An 18,555-nucleotide genomic window follows, 5' to 3' on the forward strand; every position below is an offset into this window, starting at 1 on the left:
CAGTTTTGTTTAGCTCTGTGTAGTAATTTTTAACCATTCTCAGTTTTTGCCAGAAATGTACCAGTATGTATATTAATGTATTAAAACGTGTATTATAAGTAACAGAACACCAAATTGGATGTACATATCTTCAATTTCTTTGGTTTCAGGCGAGCTTGATGCAGAAGAGCAAGAGTACAAAAAGCAACTGGATGCACTCAAATGCAAACATGAGGAAGAAATATTCAATCTCAAGAAAGATATTTATGTTTTGAATGCCAAGGTATGCACCATCCAAATAATTGTCGTAGACACTTTAATTGATTTCATATTATACTGCTAGTGAGTACTTTTCCGATTGGAAGTAATCTAGTTCCCAGCTTCTCATTCTTATTCAAATCTGTAATAATGTTCTGTCATTTACATCTTTGTCTCCTCAGTTTTCTCTCATTTCCAACCAACCTTTAAAAAAACATATACATATTGTGGGATACACGTTAATCATGGTTCATGAATGATATAGGAAAGGAATTAAGGTTTTTAAGACAATGTTCTTTAGCACGTGTTTGTGGTACTGCAGTGGTTACCACACATGCCGTTAGATTTGAGGTTCATAGATTGAAACTCAGCCACAGTGCATTTTTATAAAAATCCTTATCCCATCTTTCTTTGAAACGTAAGTAAAGCTGAAGCTCTATATAATATAGGAAGTGAAAGACTTCTGACTGTCCCTGAATGAAAGGTAAAATTTAATGGAAATTTCTCACATACATCAAAATTTAACTCTTCTACATTACGAAAGATATGCGTATATCTGTCTCTCTCTAATCTAGGTATTCTGTAGCAAAGGGGAAGTGATACAAGTTATGTTTTTATTGTATATTGCTTTAGTGTTTTCTACTTTTATTCTGAAGTAGTATTTACTTGTGTATTAAATATTGTGATGGAAGGTAGTAAATGGCAAGAAGTATACTGTCGATTGTTCTCCAGTACGTACTCTTAGGACCATATGCAAATAATTTTTAGGAGAAATTACTGAAATTGAAACAACTTTCGAAAACATTTTGCACAGGTCAGAAATAAAACGAACATTTTTCATATTAACGAATTCAAAATCTATAATAAAGCCATCTTCGATTATTATTCTACTGCAGCCATCATAATGCATGAGATTCATTCATTCATTCATTCATTGATCAAGCTTCTTCAATCAAAATTACAAAATATTGACATAATAAGAAAACAGAGAGATAATGCTTGCCAAAGAAGGTGCAGAAATATTATGCTAGCACCACAGGAAACTATGGTTAGCTATAAATACAAAATTAAAAATACAGAAAATTATGAACAAAAATTAGAAGGAATTATATGTGTACTACACTGCCGAGTAAAAAAAAAAAAAAAAAGACACTTTAATAAATTTCAAATATCAAACCATAATACAAATCACAACATTACTGTGTGCTTCTATGGACCTGTCTGTGTTAGGCGTTCTCGGGACTTAATGCCATCTTAACTCTTTTAAATGTTGTTTAAAATTGAGTTCAATATCACAGAATTCCATTACAAACAAAAAAAGAAAACAATAGTGTTGTAACTTCTTGTGTTTAGGGTTGCAAATTTTAATGACACAGCCATAAATATAGGGTCATGGATAGGAAGTGGCAAAGAGGATGTCACATACCACCCAATGGCTATACTTTTCTTCCCAAAACATGAATTAACACTTGCCTAACACAAGCAGGTCCATAGAAGCACGCAGTAATGTTATGATTTGTATTATGGTTTAATATTTCAAATTTATTCGTGTTGCATTTTTTTTGCTTGGCAGTGTATATGAATACGCTTCCTATAAAGGGAGAGAAAGAAAAGGAATGTGAGGAGATAATGATGTGTTAATAAAAAAATGTTTAAAATATCAATTATATATAATTATTAATTACATATTTACAGAAAACATGAGTCATATATTTTATTCATATAGGTTATTACTTATCTCCATTTATTAAACAAATTTCCTTGTTTAAAAATTAGATTGTTGATATAGCCTGCTTAATGAACTTTTAAAATTTATACGAGATAAATCACCACTTTTTAAACTTATTAAAACGTTGAAATATTCATATTGATTCAGTAAATAGAGAAACAAAAATATTAAGAAGAAATGCATCACTAGTTTTTGTAAAGTTAACTATATCATTCTTTGGTACCATATCTGTTTTCCATTACAGATAGCTGACTTCGAAAAACAGGAAAATGTGATGGTAGAAAAAGGTGGTGGAGATTGCAAGATTGACGATGGTGGAGTGAAGGTGCATCGAATTGTACTTCTGGAGACAGAATTGCAGCAACAGGAACAACTGATGCAGGGTTACCAACGTGAGAACATGAAGCTGTGCCAGGACATGAAGCAGCTCAAGGTAAATCTCACTTTGCTACTTGATTTAATTTCATAGTTTTGTAGTGATGATGTCATGGAATTCTTGCATCTGTAAAATGTCTCGAGATAGCTTTGATAGCAGCCCATGTCTCTTGACCCACTGGTTCTATCTCATTTGCTGGCAGCACAAAACCATGACTGCCAGTATCCGGTAACTCAATGGTGTAGGAGTATTTGATGCCAGCTACTCCCTTTGCCCAATCATCAGAGCCACCTGTAAGAATTATCAGTTATCTATATCAGAACTTACAAGCATATAATGATCACAAGTCATGTTGAGGAAGCTGAAATACACTTCACAAAAAACAAATTAGTGATATTCTCTTGCACTGTTTTTTATTAGATTTGGTGCCAATATTTCTGGACATGATCGCTTGTAATGGAGGTTCCAGTTCTGTGCAGATTTAGGGTTGAGCTCAGACTGTTAGCAGTGACATATTCTGTATGGGCTTGGGGGTCAAATTTTGGGAACGTCAGTTGGCAGATTGATCTATAACTTACATGCAACATATTTAAAAGACAATAATAATTGGACGGAGTTACGCAACAAATGTTTATCATCATCTCATTGCGGGTATAGCGTAGATCAGTCTCCTATGTCGCACTCTGGGAAATGACTCTGTCGGCTTCATATAGGTGAATGACGTAAGTCAAGTACCTGCCATTAGTAAAAAGAAAGAAGTTTCCAAAAGTTGTCTCCCCCCATATTGAATGCCTGGCTACATCACTGTGACAGATGCCAACTCGAGATAAATCTAGTTATTGTGTCGAGAAAATTAGTGTCATAATTTCTTTGAAAATCATCGGTCAATTTAAAACAATATCAGCAGAAATATGAACTTTGTTATTCTAAAAATTGGTCGTTGTCAGTAGAAACAGTTAAACAATAGTTTTCTTTAGTGTTGCACACGCAATACCAATGGTGGTTTGTTTCTTCATTGTTTAAGTGTAATATAATAATTTTTAAACACTTCTTGAAAGTTCACACCTGTGGAGTAATGACTAGCATGCCTGGCCGCGAAACCAGATGGCCCGGGTTCGATTCCTGGTCGGGACAAGTTACCTGGTTGAGGTTTTTTCCGGAGTTTTCCCTCAACCCAATATGATTAAATGCTGAGTAACTTTCGGTGCTGGACTCCGGATTCATTTCACCGACATTATCACCTTCAACTCATTCAGATGCTAAATAACCCAAGATGTTGATAAAGCATCATAAAATAACCTACTTAAAAAAAAAGTCTTGGAGGGAGGGAGACTTCAGCTCCTCCTCCTCCTACACCTCTGACTATTAGGCACGTCTTTGAATAGGCTACAACAAACAGCGTGGACATCTTTCTTCTAGTATTTACCAAAAACCATTCTCCGTAAGTTCTATGTGAAGTGTGAGCAAACCATTCTGAGTGTTCAGTTGGGCTTGGTCGCAGTATAGTTTCTAGGAGGAGAGAAGAACCAAAATCTACAAATGCATCTGACAGTTATTTCCAATGCAACATTGCTGAAAACATGTTCATATATGAATGTCAGACAGAACCTTACCGTGTTGTTGTTCAATTTATACCAGTAATTGTAACTTTGGCTTGTGATACTGCATCTATTTTAAATTTGAAAAATTGAAATGATTATCTAAATTAATTTGCTAACTAGTAATTTTATGTTTATTCTCTGATTGAGGTTCTGGCTGATATGTACATCTACTATCAGGCTATGTATGCAATGGAGGGGGAATGGAACTGGCTACCCCACCCCATTATCTCCTGGCCTAGTTGCCTCATAAGTGGTGCCTTCTTGGTATCACTTGTGAGGTTCAGACCTATCTTTAGACAGTTTACCAAACAACAACAAACAATTGTGTGTTGTGACGATACATTGCAGTACACCTCGAGAGTCACTAGTGGTCTCTAGGCCATAGTTTGAAAAATGCTGCATTAGAAAACCAATTTGACAGTGGATTTTTTCTTACCTGACGAAGTGTAGAGGAGTTCTCCAGCTGTTCCTAGCAAGTAGTCCGTCCCACGAACGGCTTCCAATGCTTCTACTCCCTTCTCAGCTAAGATGTACATATCATAGTAATCCTTGGGTTTTTCAAGCTTGTATCCCCAAGGTACCAGCCACATTTGTGAGTATGAGTGCAGAGTGAGGTAGATCTTGATTTGGTCTTTTCGAGTCATGATAAAATCGGCCATGGCCTTGGTTTCTGGTTCAGAGAAGGCTTTTGTACCCCTAAAATCATCTGCACATGCATTAGAGCTGGAAGTAGTGCCCTCTCCCCAGTGGAAGTCCCAGTTTCTATTAGCATCGACTCCATAACACGTTCTCTTGCCCCAGCGTTTGTTTGCTTTGGTACCCGATCGAGTCTTCCTCCAGAGACGGTCAGTGGAATGAGAATATTCATAGCCATCAGGGTTTGCTACTGGCATTATGTACCAATCAATTGAGTCGATCAGTTCAGGATGCAGATCCCGAAATTCTACCAGCTGAAGCATTATGTATGTAACTGTGGCAGGTGATATCCATTCTCTTGCATGAAGACCTGCAGCAAAAATATGTATGATCTGATGATAAAATTGTCAATCTCTTAAATAAAAAGAATGCCATTTTAAGGGAAATGAAACCATATAAATTTGTAAAGTAATTTGAAGTTGAATTATTTGGGTTTTATTATGTTATACTATCTTAAAGAATATATAAATATACATTTAAGAAAGTTTGAAAGAGTGAAATTTAGAAGAATATTAAAACAGGACACAATTTAAATTTTATAAGACCATGAGACCAGAAGAAAAATCGTGCTAGCATATATGAAATTCTTGCATTAAAAATACAGGGTTAGGCTGTATCGGATACTGCCACAAGTGTTTTAGACATGAATACATCTGTGTGGTCTGGCGAAATGCTACAATTTATTTTGAGCTTTGCATTACTTTTAGGCACACAAATTGTGTCGTTAGGTTGCTCTTGTACTTCACAACACCTTTTAATGTCGATATAAGGCACAACAGATGCAGAAAAACTGCACTTTCTCTCGTTGTGTGCATCTTGTCTGTTCTGATGCTTGGCTTTAAGACATGCTCTATAATCTCTATAACATTGAGAATTGCGTTTAGACACACCAATCAATTCGTCTCTATGCCCTCTATTAACCTGAAGCCCTTTCATTAGTTTCGTTTTGACTTTTTGAGGGACAATCTTCAACATTAGAAATTCTGTCGCTAAATTTTACTTTACACGCGCATCATTCACTTGTTTTAAATGTCATTGTATAATCTGTTATGCCTTAAATAACTTTTCATTTCCTTTCAAATGGAGTCTCGATCATCAAAATACATCCACTCAGTCTGAAGTTGCAGCCGATAGTAAAACAAAACAGCACTATAATCAGCACGCTATTTTGTTTTCCCTCACTGTGCTGTGATGACGTTATCAACGGATGTGATTGTTATATTATCTTGATATAATCATTGACCACGGTGGGTTCGGGTTAGTTATTTCTTGAATCCCAGAATATTCCACATATTTCTTCGTCATTAATTCTACGCTAGCGGTGTCTGTAAATGTACTGGAAAAAGAGGGTAGCAGTTCGGGTATGCATTATAAAATGACTATGCTTTCGATATTAACACCTTAAATATAAATAAACATAATACGTTATTAAAATTTGTCAATGTAGTCTAACATACGAGTATCATACATGCTTACTTCAATAGCATTTTAAAATGAAGTAAGTGTCTAATATCAACTGATGCTAATTTTCCTAGGTAACCAAATAAAATGCAGAGTTGTCTATTTTCAATTAAGGAATTACCCACCTTGGGAGGTATAGAAATTCCATGCCTAACTTTGCCTTGAAATCTCCTAGAAACAGGAGCCGCAATTTCGTGGGCATGCTATAAAATGAAGGGCTGGATAAAACTTAATAGTAAGGGGCAAGTAAATCACTCTTATGTGTGTACCAGATGTGTTTCAACTATTTCTTTAATTTAAATTAAATTTTTGTGGATGAAATTATTGAAATTAGAACTATTAGTGTAGTAACCAGTTGTCATGGCAATGAATATTTTATTAAAGAAGAAGCACAAAATGGTAGCAACGAAATCTGAAATTCGTGTCCTATTGAGGCATTATTGGAAACAAAATTAGAAAGTGTCTGCTGCAACACGAAAAATCCGTGAATTGGAAGGCATCCTGGAAAGCCCCGTACATGGGATATTGAGAAGGGCTTTGCAACATTCAACTAGTACATGAAGATTGTCGTTGCAACTTGGTGCATCAAAAGATGTACATCGTCACATGTTGGCTATCTGCCATCATCTTCGCACTAATCCCATGGTTGAGAGATTTATTAAGAGTAGCTCTACAGTGACATGTGATGAGAAATAGATGTATTATCGCAATCCTGACAACTGGAAACTATCTCAACCCTAACCCTAAGTAGATTTCAAAATTCTCTGCACTACAATGAAAGCCACTTTTTTATTTACCAAACACTAAAACTCATAAATAATTTCACAAAGAACACAACACGCATCCAAAACATCTCCACTCCACCGAAGTAGTGGTGTGGTGTGATTTGAAGACCTGTGATTTTGTCACTGTGACAGGTTTGTTTGGTTCCAGCTGTGACTGTAGTTCCAAAATCACAGCTCCGAGAAATCGCCATCTCCGACTGATATGTGACTCATAGCTAGACTTTGTGGAATTGCCACAAGATACGTAAGGTTTACTGTGCACGCAGTATAGACTGTATGAGAAGGGGGCATGCAACGGATGGAGTATGCCTCTGATGTAAACACTGAGCAGTATACTGCGGTTACAATAAAACCTGTATCCTGCATTCAAGAAATAAAATGAATGATCATTGAAGTAGGAAATATCTAAACATGTAAATACACAATTATTTTATAGGGAGATATATTAACTCTTAAATGTAAGATACATCATCCTTGAATATGTGCATTGCAGTGAAGAGTTACGTACATTTTGAGCGACTGCATAGTGAAGCTCCTCCAATGGTCACTTAAACAGTTTTTATATTGGGAAAATGTACGTTCAATATTACACGATGTAATAGATAGATGCACCAACTTCAGACGTCTTGTCGTGACCTGATAGTACATCATTTATAATATGAAGTTGTGAATAGGCAGAATTTTTAGCAATAACGTTTCTCAACTTACATTTCACTTTTTCTGAAATTAGCTAATTGTTATTTTGCATAACGGTTTGTGATACTTTATCCACTATATTAAGGGCTTCTCAGAGTTGTAGTTTAGACGATTCTAACAGGGTGATGTTTTTGGACACGATTTTAAAGTTAGAATCAATGAACAGAATATCTTCCAATAGCTGTTCAGAAGGCAATGATTTTACAGCTGCAACAGCAGAACTGTCTCGGCTATCCAATGCATCAATTACCTCCATTATTTTGCCATAATGTTCTGCATAATAATTAACAGCATCCAACCACGTTCCCCAACGGGTCAAGACTGGCTGCGGGGGTCAGAGTATTCCAGGGGCTATTATTTGGAGCAGCAACACTCTGTAAGGGGCTTTTAAAAATATGTTCTTTACATGCGAGATGAAACTGTCAACATTCTTGTAGGATAAACGAATCTCCTCCGCAACTCTGTGTAGACCATGAGCCAGACATGTCAAGTGAATCAATTTCGGGTACAGAGTTTGAATCGCCTTCGCTGCTTTCACCATGTATGGAACGGCGTCAGTAACAAAAAGAAGAACATTTTTCCACTTGATGCCACTGGGCCATAAAAGACGCACTGCATTTTCAAACAAAGCAGCTATGGTTTCGTTGTTCACTTTTTGTAACTCTTCACATGTCAATAAAAATATTTCACCAGGTTCATCACGTGACAATATCCCAACCATTACATTTGTCACATATCTGCCCTTAACATCTGTAGATTCATCAACAGGAACCCAAATTTTGTTACCTCCTACATAGTTTCGTATGCATTTTAACATCTGGTCATAACAAAGTGGCATATAGTGTTGCCGCATTGTAGATTCGCAAGGAAGTTTTCAGTTGGTGTATTTTTCAATAAATGTTTTGAAATGATGGTTGTGTACCTTGCTTAAAAGGATATTTGCACTCGCCATCATATTACATAAATCACCTAGAAATTCCGATTGGTCGCACAAAGTTGTATCCGAATACGTAGATACCTCCAATCGTTTCAAACTGTCGTTGTGTTTTCTGCTGTCACAATGTCTCTTTATATCGCGCCGTTTATCCACTCTTAAAGATTGTTTGCATATTTTACAAAAAAAAAAAAAAATGGTTCTTTAATACTAAAATACTTAGCAACAAAATCCTCTATAAATACACGCAATTCTGAAGTATTATATCGCGGCATGTTTGACTGAATTTTGTCTGCACTGAACAAATGTTGGGCTTTGACTATTCCAACCACAGTAATGCAAAAACAAGTGCTTACATAGGTATACATTAGCTTTAGCTGCTCCATCTATTTGGACCGGTCACAACTCGTAACATGAACTGCTGCTACTACGAGACCGGGAGGTCGCTCGCCTCCTCTATACTACCGTACATCGACAACTTGATAGCATGCTGCGTGTGGCAATTCAACGAAGTCTACTCATAGCGGTGGCGGCTGTATGCACGTATATGTGACAGCTACTGAGTCCAGGCAAATGCAAGTGAGAAGATTAACTTGAAGGAAAACATAACTAGGATTTAAATAATTTTCGTCTCACTCAAAAGGTTAACGTCGGCCACTCCTTGATACTCAATGCACTCGCTATATACTAACACGAATGATTCACCTATTCATTCGTAAACATTCTTGAGCGAATATACGCACCCACACACTGCGATAACACAGCTCAGAGCGTATTTGTTTTATACTCGCCGCGCTATTTAGTATTGTTGGTATAAGACATGACTCCAGTATATCAATTCGCAGAAGAGCGATAAACATCTATCGGCTCGTGATGAGAAACATTCATAATCACCAATAATCTTCCAAAAACAAATCACACTGTGACAAAATCGGTATTATCTGTTACAACGATTATTTCCTGGGCTGTGACGGCAAAACGCTGTCACACCTCATCTCTGTAACAAAGTAGGTGGTGAACTGTTGAAGGGATTCCCCTTCACACTTTCCCACAACATTCGCTCTGAATATGGCACTAAAAATCGTTATTTTTTAAACTAAAATACGTATAAAATTACTTATTCAAGATAATTCTGAACACGTTTCAATAGCATTATTATAATTTGATTTGGTTCAGATTAAAAATTAATTGTAAATTAATGTATTGTTTTTTGTATTTCTGGATTAAAATTATTCGAATTTAGCCAATAAAGTGGGACTAAGAAAATATGTTATTGTCGTATTATCTGATATGTGAGAACAAAATAAAAAAGAAAAGTCTTAATTACAATTTACTCGTAAGTTACAAAAAATAATAATGAAATTAGTGAGAGTGAATCTTGAACTTCTGTTTCTTATAAGTCAACCATTTGTTCAAACAGCATCGCCAGAATATATACCTCTTGAGGCATCCATCATCTCTACATAATATTTAGTACTGTCATATTCTCAGTTTTAATCCATAAAGCCATTCCTACAATAGCTATAGGTCATGAGGCCTATGGGGTAGCGGGAGGTTAAAACCCCTAATTTTGCACAAAATAATAGCTGTAGAAAAGCCAGTCCTACGTTCTTGCCGCCTTTACCCTCATGAAACACTCTCAGGTACTCATTTCTGTTAAAGGCCAAGTTGATTCCAAGCGGCCGTAAGGAATAGATAAATAAAAAAAAAATGGCATCGTGTACTAAGAATGAGAGCAGGAATATTAACGAAAGAAATTCTGACTTACAGACCAAAAGAAAAAAACGGAATGGAGTGATTTCTGAGATTGGAACAGAAATATATTTCCTAAGAAGGAGAATATGAAAAAAGTCGAGTTTCGCATAAGAATCATATCTTGAGTGTGTATCCAATTCTCCCGCACACCTACAATGTATGTACAGAAGTAATGAATAATATTAGTTTATGGTATGAAAATTGTAAAGACACAAATTCCTGAATTTGTTACGGATTTTTAAGGTATTAAACCTTAGTTAGAAATTAATTAAATGATTTTACAATGTTATAAAATAGCAGTGGTTTGTAGTAGTTTCTCAAAAATGAGCTGCAGTCTCAGCAAGATTGTAAATACAACACCTTAGTGAAGCTGCAACCAGCAAAACTAACTTGTCAATGAAGTGGCCGCTGCGCCATAGCAAGATGTATTGGAATTTGGAACAGTATTTTGTCACTTATTCATGTAAATAGATACGTGTATAATTTTACCAGATAAATGTACAATTGCTTATAGGGATGATTAACTACTCGATCTTAGGAGATAAGCCGCAGATAAATAGTGCTGGAAATTATTACATGCCAAAATTTGTTTTCAACTGACCTCCATCAATCCAAATGGCAGGTTTGTTGCCATCACCTCCTGTAGAAACTTTGAGCAGCTTCAGATCTCGTCCCTGAGAAGTTTTTCCTATGACTTCTGTTTGACATATATCAGGATAGGTTATGGCCAGGTACTCGAGGTAGCTGTCAATATCTGAAAAAGAAAGGAATATAATATTTCCTGCACAAATGACAAGAGAACAGTGTTGAAGATACAGAGATTTATGTAGCTCTTAACAGAAAGAATATATTATGAATAGATCATACAAGATTACCAAGATTTCGTTCACAAAATCTTTAAGGTGAATATAAACACAGCTGAGCGCTGTGACAATGAGACTAAGAATCTGCGGAAGGGTGTGGCAACGCAGTTCACTTTGACATAAATTTCACGGATTTGTCACCGAGTTGTACTTGTTACACTGTGATTTCCGAAATTTTATAAATTATATGTGAAAATTAAATGCAGTAATTTTGTGTTAAACAAATTAATACATTGATTTGGTGACCTCTTATTAACAAAGCCGCCTATCCTCAAGACGTGCAGTGCACCGTACCCTATTGTATATATAGCGATTTGAAGTTCTCACTCAGTAGAAGGAAGACAAGTTCTCTTTGCCATCTGGAATTTATTTTGAATCCCTCTGAACATTTGATGAATGACGTATATTTTAAGTCGAATGGAAGAAGAAATAATGGTAGATCAGAATGAGATTGTCTGTTTAGTTCTACATTTATTTGGGTATGGATTGTAAAACCCAAACTTTGAAAGTGCATATGATAACACTTTATTATTATTATTATTATTATTATTATTATTATTATTATTATTATTATTATTAATCTGTTACATTTTCTTCTTCGAATATATGCAGTATATGTTGTGTCGAGTATTATTTTCTTAGTTTACGTAATTTTACAGGATAGGAAAACAGGAAGATTATTGCCAACAAAAATAAGTTCACTTTGTTCTTAAGAACTGCTGCTAGGTTTGTCTGTATTCTGCGCTACAGCATTTCACAGTAAATATCTGCAAATAGTTGCCTAAGATGTAATGACGTAATGAAAACGTTAATTTAAAAGTAATTATTTATACTTGATGGAAAGAGACAAAGTAGGGAAGTTAAACATAAAAGTCTAATATCATTGTGATCGCTTGTAGATGGTTTTTGATACAGTCATACGAATGAAAGCAAATGGCAACACGTAAGAGTAGCAGTTGAGTCGCGGTAATATGTATGTAACTGCACTAAAGGCTCAGAACGTGTCACATAGGGACATTATTGGCTATGCATTTCCTCCTTCCTGCTCTGGTCTTGAATCCGACTTGCTTCTACCCGTCACTAAATGCACTGTTGTCACGTCTTCCTGTCACACACTATGTTGCCAATCTTCAATAAAATTAGGATCAATCCGTTAGTTTACACAACAAACCAATAAAATACGCTTTTTTTGGTATTAACTGTACAAAAATCTTCCAACATCTCTCCAACGTTCCCCGTTTTTCTGGAATTCTTCTCCCAGAATTCAACTAAAAGTAGGCCTACTAATTTTCTCAAAACCTGATTACAAAAGATCACAATGATATTAGGCGTTTATATTTAATTCACTTCTCTGATTTATCTTCAAAAGGATCCTATTTAGTCCCCTTCCACTCTATATAATATAAAAACCAATCGACGATAAATATGACGTAACGCAGACGTTTTAGCGAACCAAACATAACTGCCGATGGTGTTAGGTACAGCGTCGTTAAATAATTATCTCGTTTTTGTTTTAAACATGTTCCTAATTATGTTTTGAATGTGTTCCAAACAAATGTTTTACATAGAGATTTTGGATTTGTAAAAGACATTATGCACAAGCTCAAAACATTTAAGTAGGTCTACATGTCTACCAGATGAAGATCAGTGTATTGTAAACGCACAATTAAATTATTTAAATGTTACAGCTAAATCCATGTATTGTGGGTACCTATCACCACGGCATGGCGCGTCCTCAGGTTGCGGAAAGAGGAGACGGCCTCCAGATATGGAGGGTAGCTGCGAATATATTGAATAAGCAGTCATGGGCAGACGATAAGGGGTGGTCCTCCAGCTTGGGGGTTGGGCGAAGGGCTAACAACCCATCACCGTAAAAAACAGCTTGTTACGAATCCATACAATAAGAGGTTCTTAGGAAAATATTTGGGGATGAAGTTACAGGAGAATGGAGAAAGTTACACAATGCAGAACTGCATTGTATTCTTCACCTGACATAATTAGGAACATTAAATCCAGACGTTTGAGATGGGAAGGTCATGTAGCACGTATGGGCGAATCCAGAAATGCATATAGAGTGTTAGTTGAGAAACCGGAGGGAAAAAGACCCGATGGCGAGCTTATGTGAGCGCGGCAATGAACCTGCAGATTCCTTAAAACCCATTTGTAAGTAAGTAAGTAAGTTACAGCTAAATTCATGGTCCTGAGGAATTCGAAACAAAATATTTTGTCAAGAGTACTGGACTTATATTTAGTCCAACAAATTATTTTAAGAAAATTTCATAATTTAAACATATTCTTACCTAACTCTCGCTACACTGCGTTGAACTATATAGTCTATCGATACTCAAATTGACAACCTTATGTAATAATGTAAATTGTGATTATAGTTAAACAATTACACGATATGTACAGAAACATCTGTGAGGCTGTAATATTACCAATGACATACGTAATACCGAGGTATTTTAACTGTTTTTTCACATCGTTGATTTCGGATATCAGAAGGAACTATGAAAGGCTGGCCGACAGTCATCCGCGCCTGAACGTAGAAATTGTACGGGGACGATTTCGAGTTTTACTAATTATAGTTAATGTGTAGAAGTTCTCTAGAATGAATAATAATAGTTTTGTTCATTATTCCGCAAAGGAGACTAACCCTTGTATCTATGATAGCGTCTCCAAGTGAGCCGATGGCCACCCCTGCTCTCCAGTTCTTCATTCTCAGGATCTATGGGTGGGTTCTCGCTGCGTATCGCCTCCTGAAAATAAATTGTACACATTTTCTTTCATTTTATAATACCATTTATACTTTATGTTCGATGTATAAAGACGGAAGTTACGCAAGTTCGGATTCGAGTTACGATGATTGTGAGAAATGACGTTGCCGATAAACAACTAAGACGCGGTGCGGCAGGTCCTACTCTTGAGAAAACTACACATAGATTGCTTATAGGCCTAGATAGATTTTTTCTTCCTTATGTTTTCTTTACTGCAATTATTCTCTTATAAATCATCAAGTCCATCAATCATTTTAGTTATGACGAGTTTTACTGTTTCTTTATAAACTCGCGTTAAATTTAGAGTCTCTGGTAAAATATTATTTGTTCTTTTTTAATTAACGGCGTGAATAGTTCACTATTGTCCTAATTTGCTCCGACTTCAGAACATAATCCATAAAATATTTCATACTTTTATTTGTCTACGCCTAACTTGTTTGTATATTTTTCTTTAATGTCATTTATAAATTTGAAATTGCTTTGTATCTGAGAAGTTAACTCTACACTGCACGCATTGTATTCTTCACTCAACATAATTAAGAACATTACATCCAGACGTTTGAAATGTAGCACGTATGGGTGAATCCAGAATTGTGTATAGAGTTTTAGTTGGGAGACCTCAGGGAAAACGACCTTTAGAGAGGCTGAGACGTAGAAGAGAGGATATTATTAAAATGGATTTGAGGAGTTGGGATATGATTCTAGGGACTGGATTAATCTTGCTCAGGATAGGGACCGATGGTGGGATTATGAGGGCAGCAATGAATCTCCGGGTTCTCTAAACGTTATCTATAAGTAAGTTAACTCTACATAAATATTCTTTCGTAAATATACTTTCCAAATTATTGAAAGTGTTTGAAATTGTGGTTGTGTTGTTCTATGTTCTCTTTCCGTCTTCCACATGTTTTTTTTTTTTTTTTTTTTTTTTTTTTTTTGTAGTGAAAACAACCTAGAGACTTTCACTTACCTGACGAACTACCATATCTTGGAATGTAGGCTTTCACAGCCGGCGTCATAGAGATCGATGTTATCCAAGCTAAAGGGCCGTGGTCTGTTGGAGCTGTTGCTACCATATGTTTCGTCTGCTACTCTGACAGACGTCATCAGTGGTGTGGCACACGGGAGCGCAAAGATTTCCTTAGCGTGCTGGGAACGACTGCTAAGGAGATCTCTGCGCTCCCGTGTGCCACACTACTGATGATGTCTGCCAGAGTAGCAATCGAAACGTATGGTAGCAACAGCTCCAACAGACCACGGCCCTTTAACGTGGATAACGTCGATCCCTAGAACTGCCATATGTCAGAGTGACTTACAGAAGCTCAGCATTGTATAAGAAAACGTTGGAATATCGAGACATTTAAACTGTTCAAGAGAGATGCAACTTGACAATATAGGGATCCTTAGATAAGTAATTAAATATTGTTTTAAAATTGTTGAAATTTGATAGACGTATTTAAGGCAAAATTAAGATATAGGCCCTAAAGATGGTGTTAAAGTTTGTATCAATTTTGTCAGTCAAAATTCCTAGATATATTGTCGGTGTCCTTTACTCGCATTACACCATTCAATTCCTGATTCAAAACATGGCTATATTGATTTTTCTGATTTTTTTTCTCTCCACAGATTGTACTTGAACGCTGAATAAAGCATATTACAACAAATAGGGATTAATTTATTGACAAAGAATGCAAACGTTAGCCCTTCAATTTCGTTTCAATTATAATGTGCAATGACAACTTTATGTAATGTACATTTAAACATTATTTTGAAATATCTTGTGCACTACACTTTAATGACCGCTAAATGTTACAGTACCATATTAATAATTTCTAATATATCTATGTGGAAGTGAGGTTCGGGAATTTGATGTGCATGTTATGCAATATGTTTCCTTTGTTGCCAGTATCGTCTTGAAAACATAGCTTGCGTATTCTGTTTAGAAATGTATTGCTATATTTTAAATAATCTTATTGTTTTATGAAATTGGTTGTCATTACCTTTTTAAATTTTTAAATCCCTGTAAACAAGTCTCTTGAAATAATGACGCAGTTCGGATGAAAGATTGAAGAGAGAACATTATTAAATAAATGGTGCGCGGTAAAAAGGGCATAAACTATAAATTGCAAGTTTTCAATAGAGCGAAAGTAAAGTTTGAAATGAGGACCAATATCATTATGATGAACTGGAAGTCTGACGCTGTACATTATTACGGAAGACGATAGACATAAGCCCTTCACGCCATTTGAAGGAGTATATTTTTTGTAATCACTTGGAGATCACGACTAAAAATCACTTATTTTTGACATGGGCCCTTTCTACCGTGCACCATAAAAATAAACTACGACTGACTGAAAGAAAAAGCTTCGCTATACCACTACGCGGAAAAATTCCTGTCGGTGCTCGGTTGCGCCAACACAAAAAATGTGCAACCGCCCATGTTATTATGGTCTTCGCGAATATTACTGTGGTTGTCTTAGTTAATAGTGTCTGCTTTTACAAGCGTATCAGTCGATAGCAACTGTAAAAGATTACGAGTAATAGTTCGTTGGTTGTTTGCTTGTTTTTCGATGTCGAGAACTTCTGCAGGTATAGATAGTGATATTATAGTTGTACATGTTCTCAGTCTTTCATATTAAATGCCTCCACAATAGTTACCATGAAGACATTCGTTACCAAGATCAGAAAACGGAGTAATGGCGGATCGGGTGATAGAATTTTGCCTTTCATCTTTATTAATTTCTTACATGCACTGACTCTACTACATGGGACAATAGCTGCACTTCCTCGTATTATAAAAACCACACGTCTTACGAATTCATCGACCTGAAAAAATCTTTCGTCATCGACCGGAATTTAACAAATTTATCGTGAGTACAGAGACAAGTACGATAGTCACTAGACTACTGCGACTGTCTATGTTACGAATGTTAGTGGTAATTCTTTGGATTAAACATTTGGGATTCGGAAAGATGCCTCGATTATGATTGCTGAAATCGGCTGTCGGCAGTAAAGCGAGTAATAATAAATTCAGAGCGATTTCTCACCTCGAGGTTGTGAATAAGGACGTCATAGGGAATCCCTCCCTCATCCAACTGTTCTACCAAGTCGTCTAGAACTTGCGGAGCGCTGAGAAGATCCGCACTGAGTTCTGTACGGTTCCCACTACCGGGCGTCTTCTTCACGATGAGATGCTGCGACCACATAGATACGAGGCCCTCGTATTTCCTCCTGTTGACTAAGTCCGTTACAAGCCCTAGCTGTTCCGTAGTGGACGGGTATACCCTGAGTAGCTGGTACTCATCGTACGAGACTGCTATTTCTTCGTCCTCCACGACCGCTGCCGCCACCGCTACGGCGAGCAGGTATAGATTCAGCACTGACAGCAACATCCCGATTCTGGCTTGGCCTTGCTTCTCCGTGACATGCCAGATATATACGCGCCGACTCCAACCCCCATTGCATGTGCCGTGTCTTGACGCAATGGTGTGCATTGCGAAATAACTCCAGAGATGTGTCCCTCCCCGCCGTAACTCCTCTCAACTTGACAGTGAATTATTTACGACAGATTTCTCCTCCGTAGGGATTACCACATATCATTAGCTTATGGACGCGGTAATTGATCTGATTTCTCGGTAAAATTAATGTTTAATCTATTGACATAGTCAGAGAAACCTGTGGAGCAGGCTAGAATTTCAGAAAGGAACTGATGATAGCTTTGAGGTTAAATTCCGTGAAGTATGTTCATTGAACTATTACAATTGAAGGGTTCAGGGCCTTAGTGGGCCAAGCGCCATTTATTAAAAACGGAGAAAGCAAGGGTTAAAGTTAAGTGAATACCATATTTTAATGAAGATTGACATATCATTTAGTTTTAATGTGTATACTTTATATTACTTGCTATATGTTTCCATTGAACTACAGTAATAACTTCATTTTAATCCTTGTTTTCTACGGTTTTAGTAAATGGCGCTTGGCCCACTATGGTTCTGAAGACTTCAATATATACATAGGTTATAATAATTACTTAAAGCGCCGAGATTAATTCTAGTCTAAGATTGTACACTTTTGTGAGGTCGTGAAAGTTGGGTAATTACTCCTTATCAACAAAAAAGAGAGCCAACGATGTAGCTCAGATGTAAGGAACTGATCTTCTAATTCGAAGTTACGCTCAGGAATGGATTCGATTCCCCTTGTGCTGGTTACGTTTTCAGCATCCTTGATGTCGAAGAAGTCATTTTCTGGGCACGCTGCCCGTTAGTATAGGTATAGCGATTTCTCTTGAACTATTGTATGGATTTTGTTCATATTCAGTATCCGTAAATTTGTGTTGGAATGCTGTACATGAAATATAATAATTTCAGTAAAATATGAACAGATCTTCATTTGAAAATAAAAACACAAAATGATGATAAACTCGAAATCGACCCTAACGATATATTAAAAAAATATGGTATATACGGGGTGCATATAAAGTGCTTCTGAAAAGTTTCGGCTACAGTATCATGCAGAGGTTTGACATATGTTGCGAAGTTTATCATCATAGAAGTCTGCTAGTTTACCGCTTTGGGGCCGGGGTGTTGTTGGCTGTGCTCTGATGGGGATGATGGGGGGGGGGGAAACTACTTATAAGTGTTACCAATATGAC

The 18,555-nt window shown here is 36.5% G+C and overlaps 2 protein-coding genes across 2 annotated transcripts in view; one reads left to right on the plus strand and one right to left on the minus strand.

Annotated features, from left to right (window-relative positions):
* LOC138712108 (centrosomal protein of 162 kDa) overlaps nt 1-18,555 on the plus strand; it is a 130,937-nt gene that overhangs the window by 11,419 nt on the left and 100,963 nt on the right. The window contains exons 5-6 of the mRNA XM_069843521.1: nt 150-262; nt 2,211-2,399. Coding sequence (XP_069699622.1) covers nt 150-262; nt 2,211-2,399 — 302 coding nt within the window. The remainder of the gene's footprint in view (nt 1-149; nt 263-2,210; nt 2,400-18,555) is intronic.
* On the minus strand, nt 706-17,412 carry LOC138712109 (carboxypeptidase B-like). The gene is made up of 5 exons (XM_069843523.1): nt 16,955-17,412; nt 13,790-13,892; nt 10,872-11,024; nt 4,380-4,949; nt 706-2,633 (listed from the first exon to the last, which is right to left on the minus strand). Exons 1-5 carry the CDS (start codon nt 17,399-17,401, stop codon nt 2,452-2,454), a joined length of 1,455 nt encoding a protein of 484 aa, XP_069699624.1. The 5' UTR covers nt 17,402-17,412; the 3' UTR covers nt 706-2,451.

Source organism: Periplaneta americana, chromosome 13 (assembly GCF_040183065.1).
Source record: "Periplaneta americana isolate PAMFEO1 chromosome 13, P.americana_PAMFEO1_priV1, whole genome shotgun sequence".
Lineage (NCBI taxonomy): Eukaryota > Metazoa > Arthropoda > Insecta > Blattodea > Blattidae > Periplaneta > Periplaneta americana.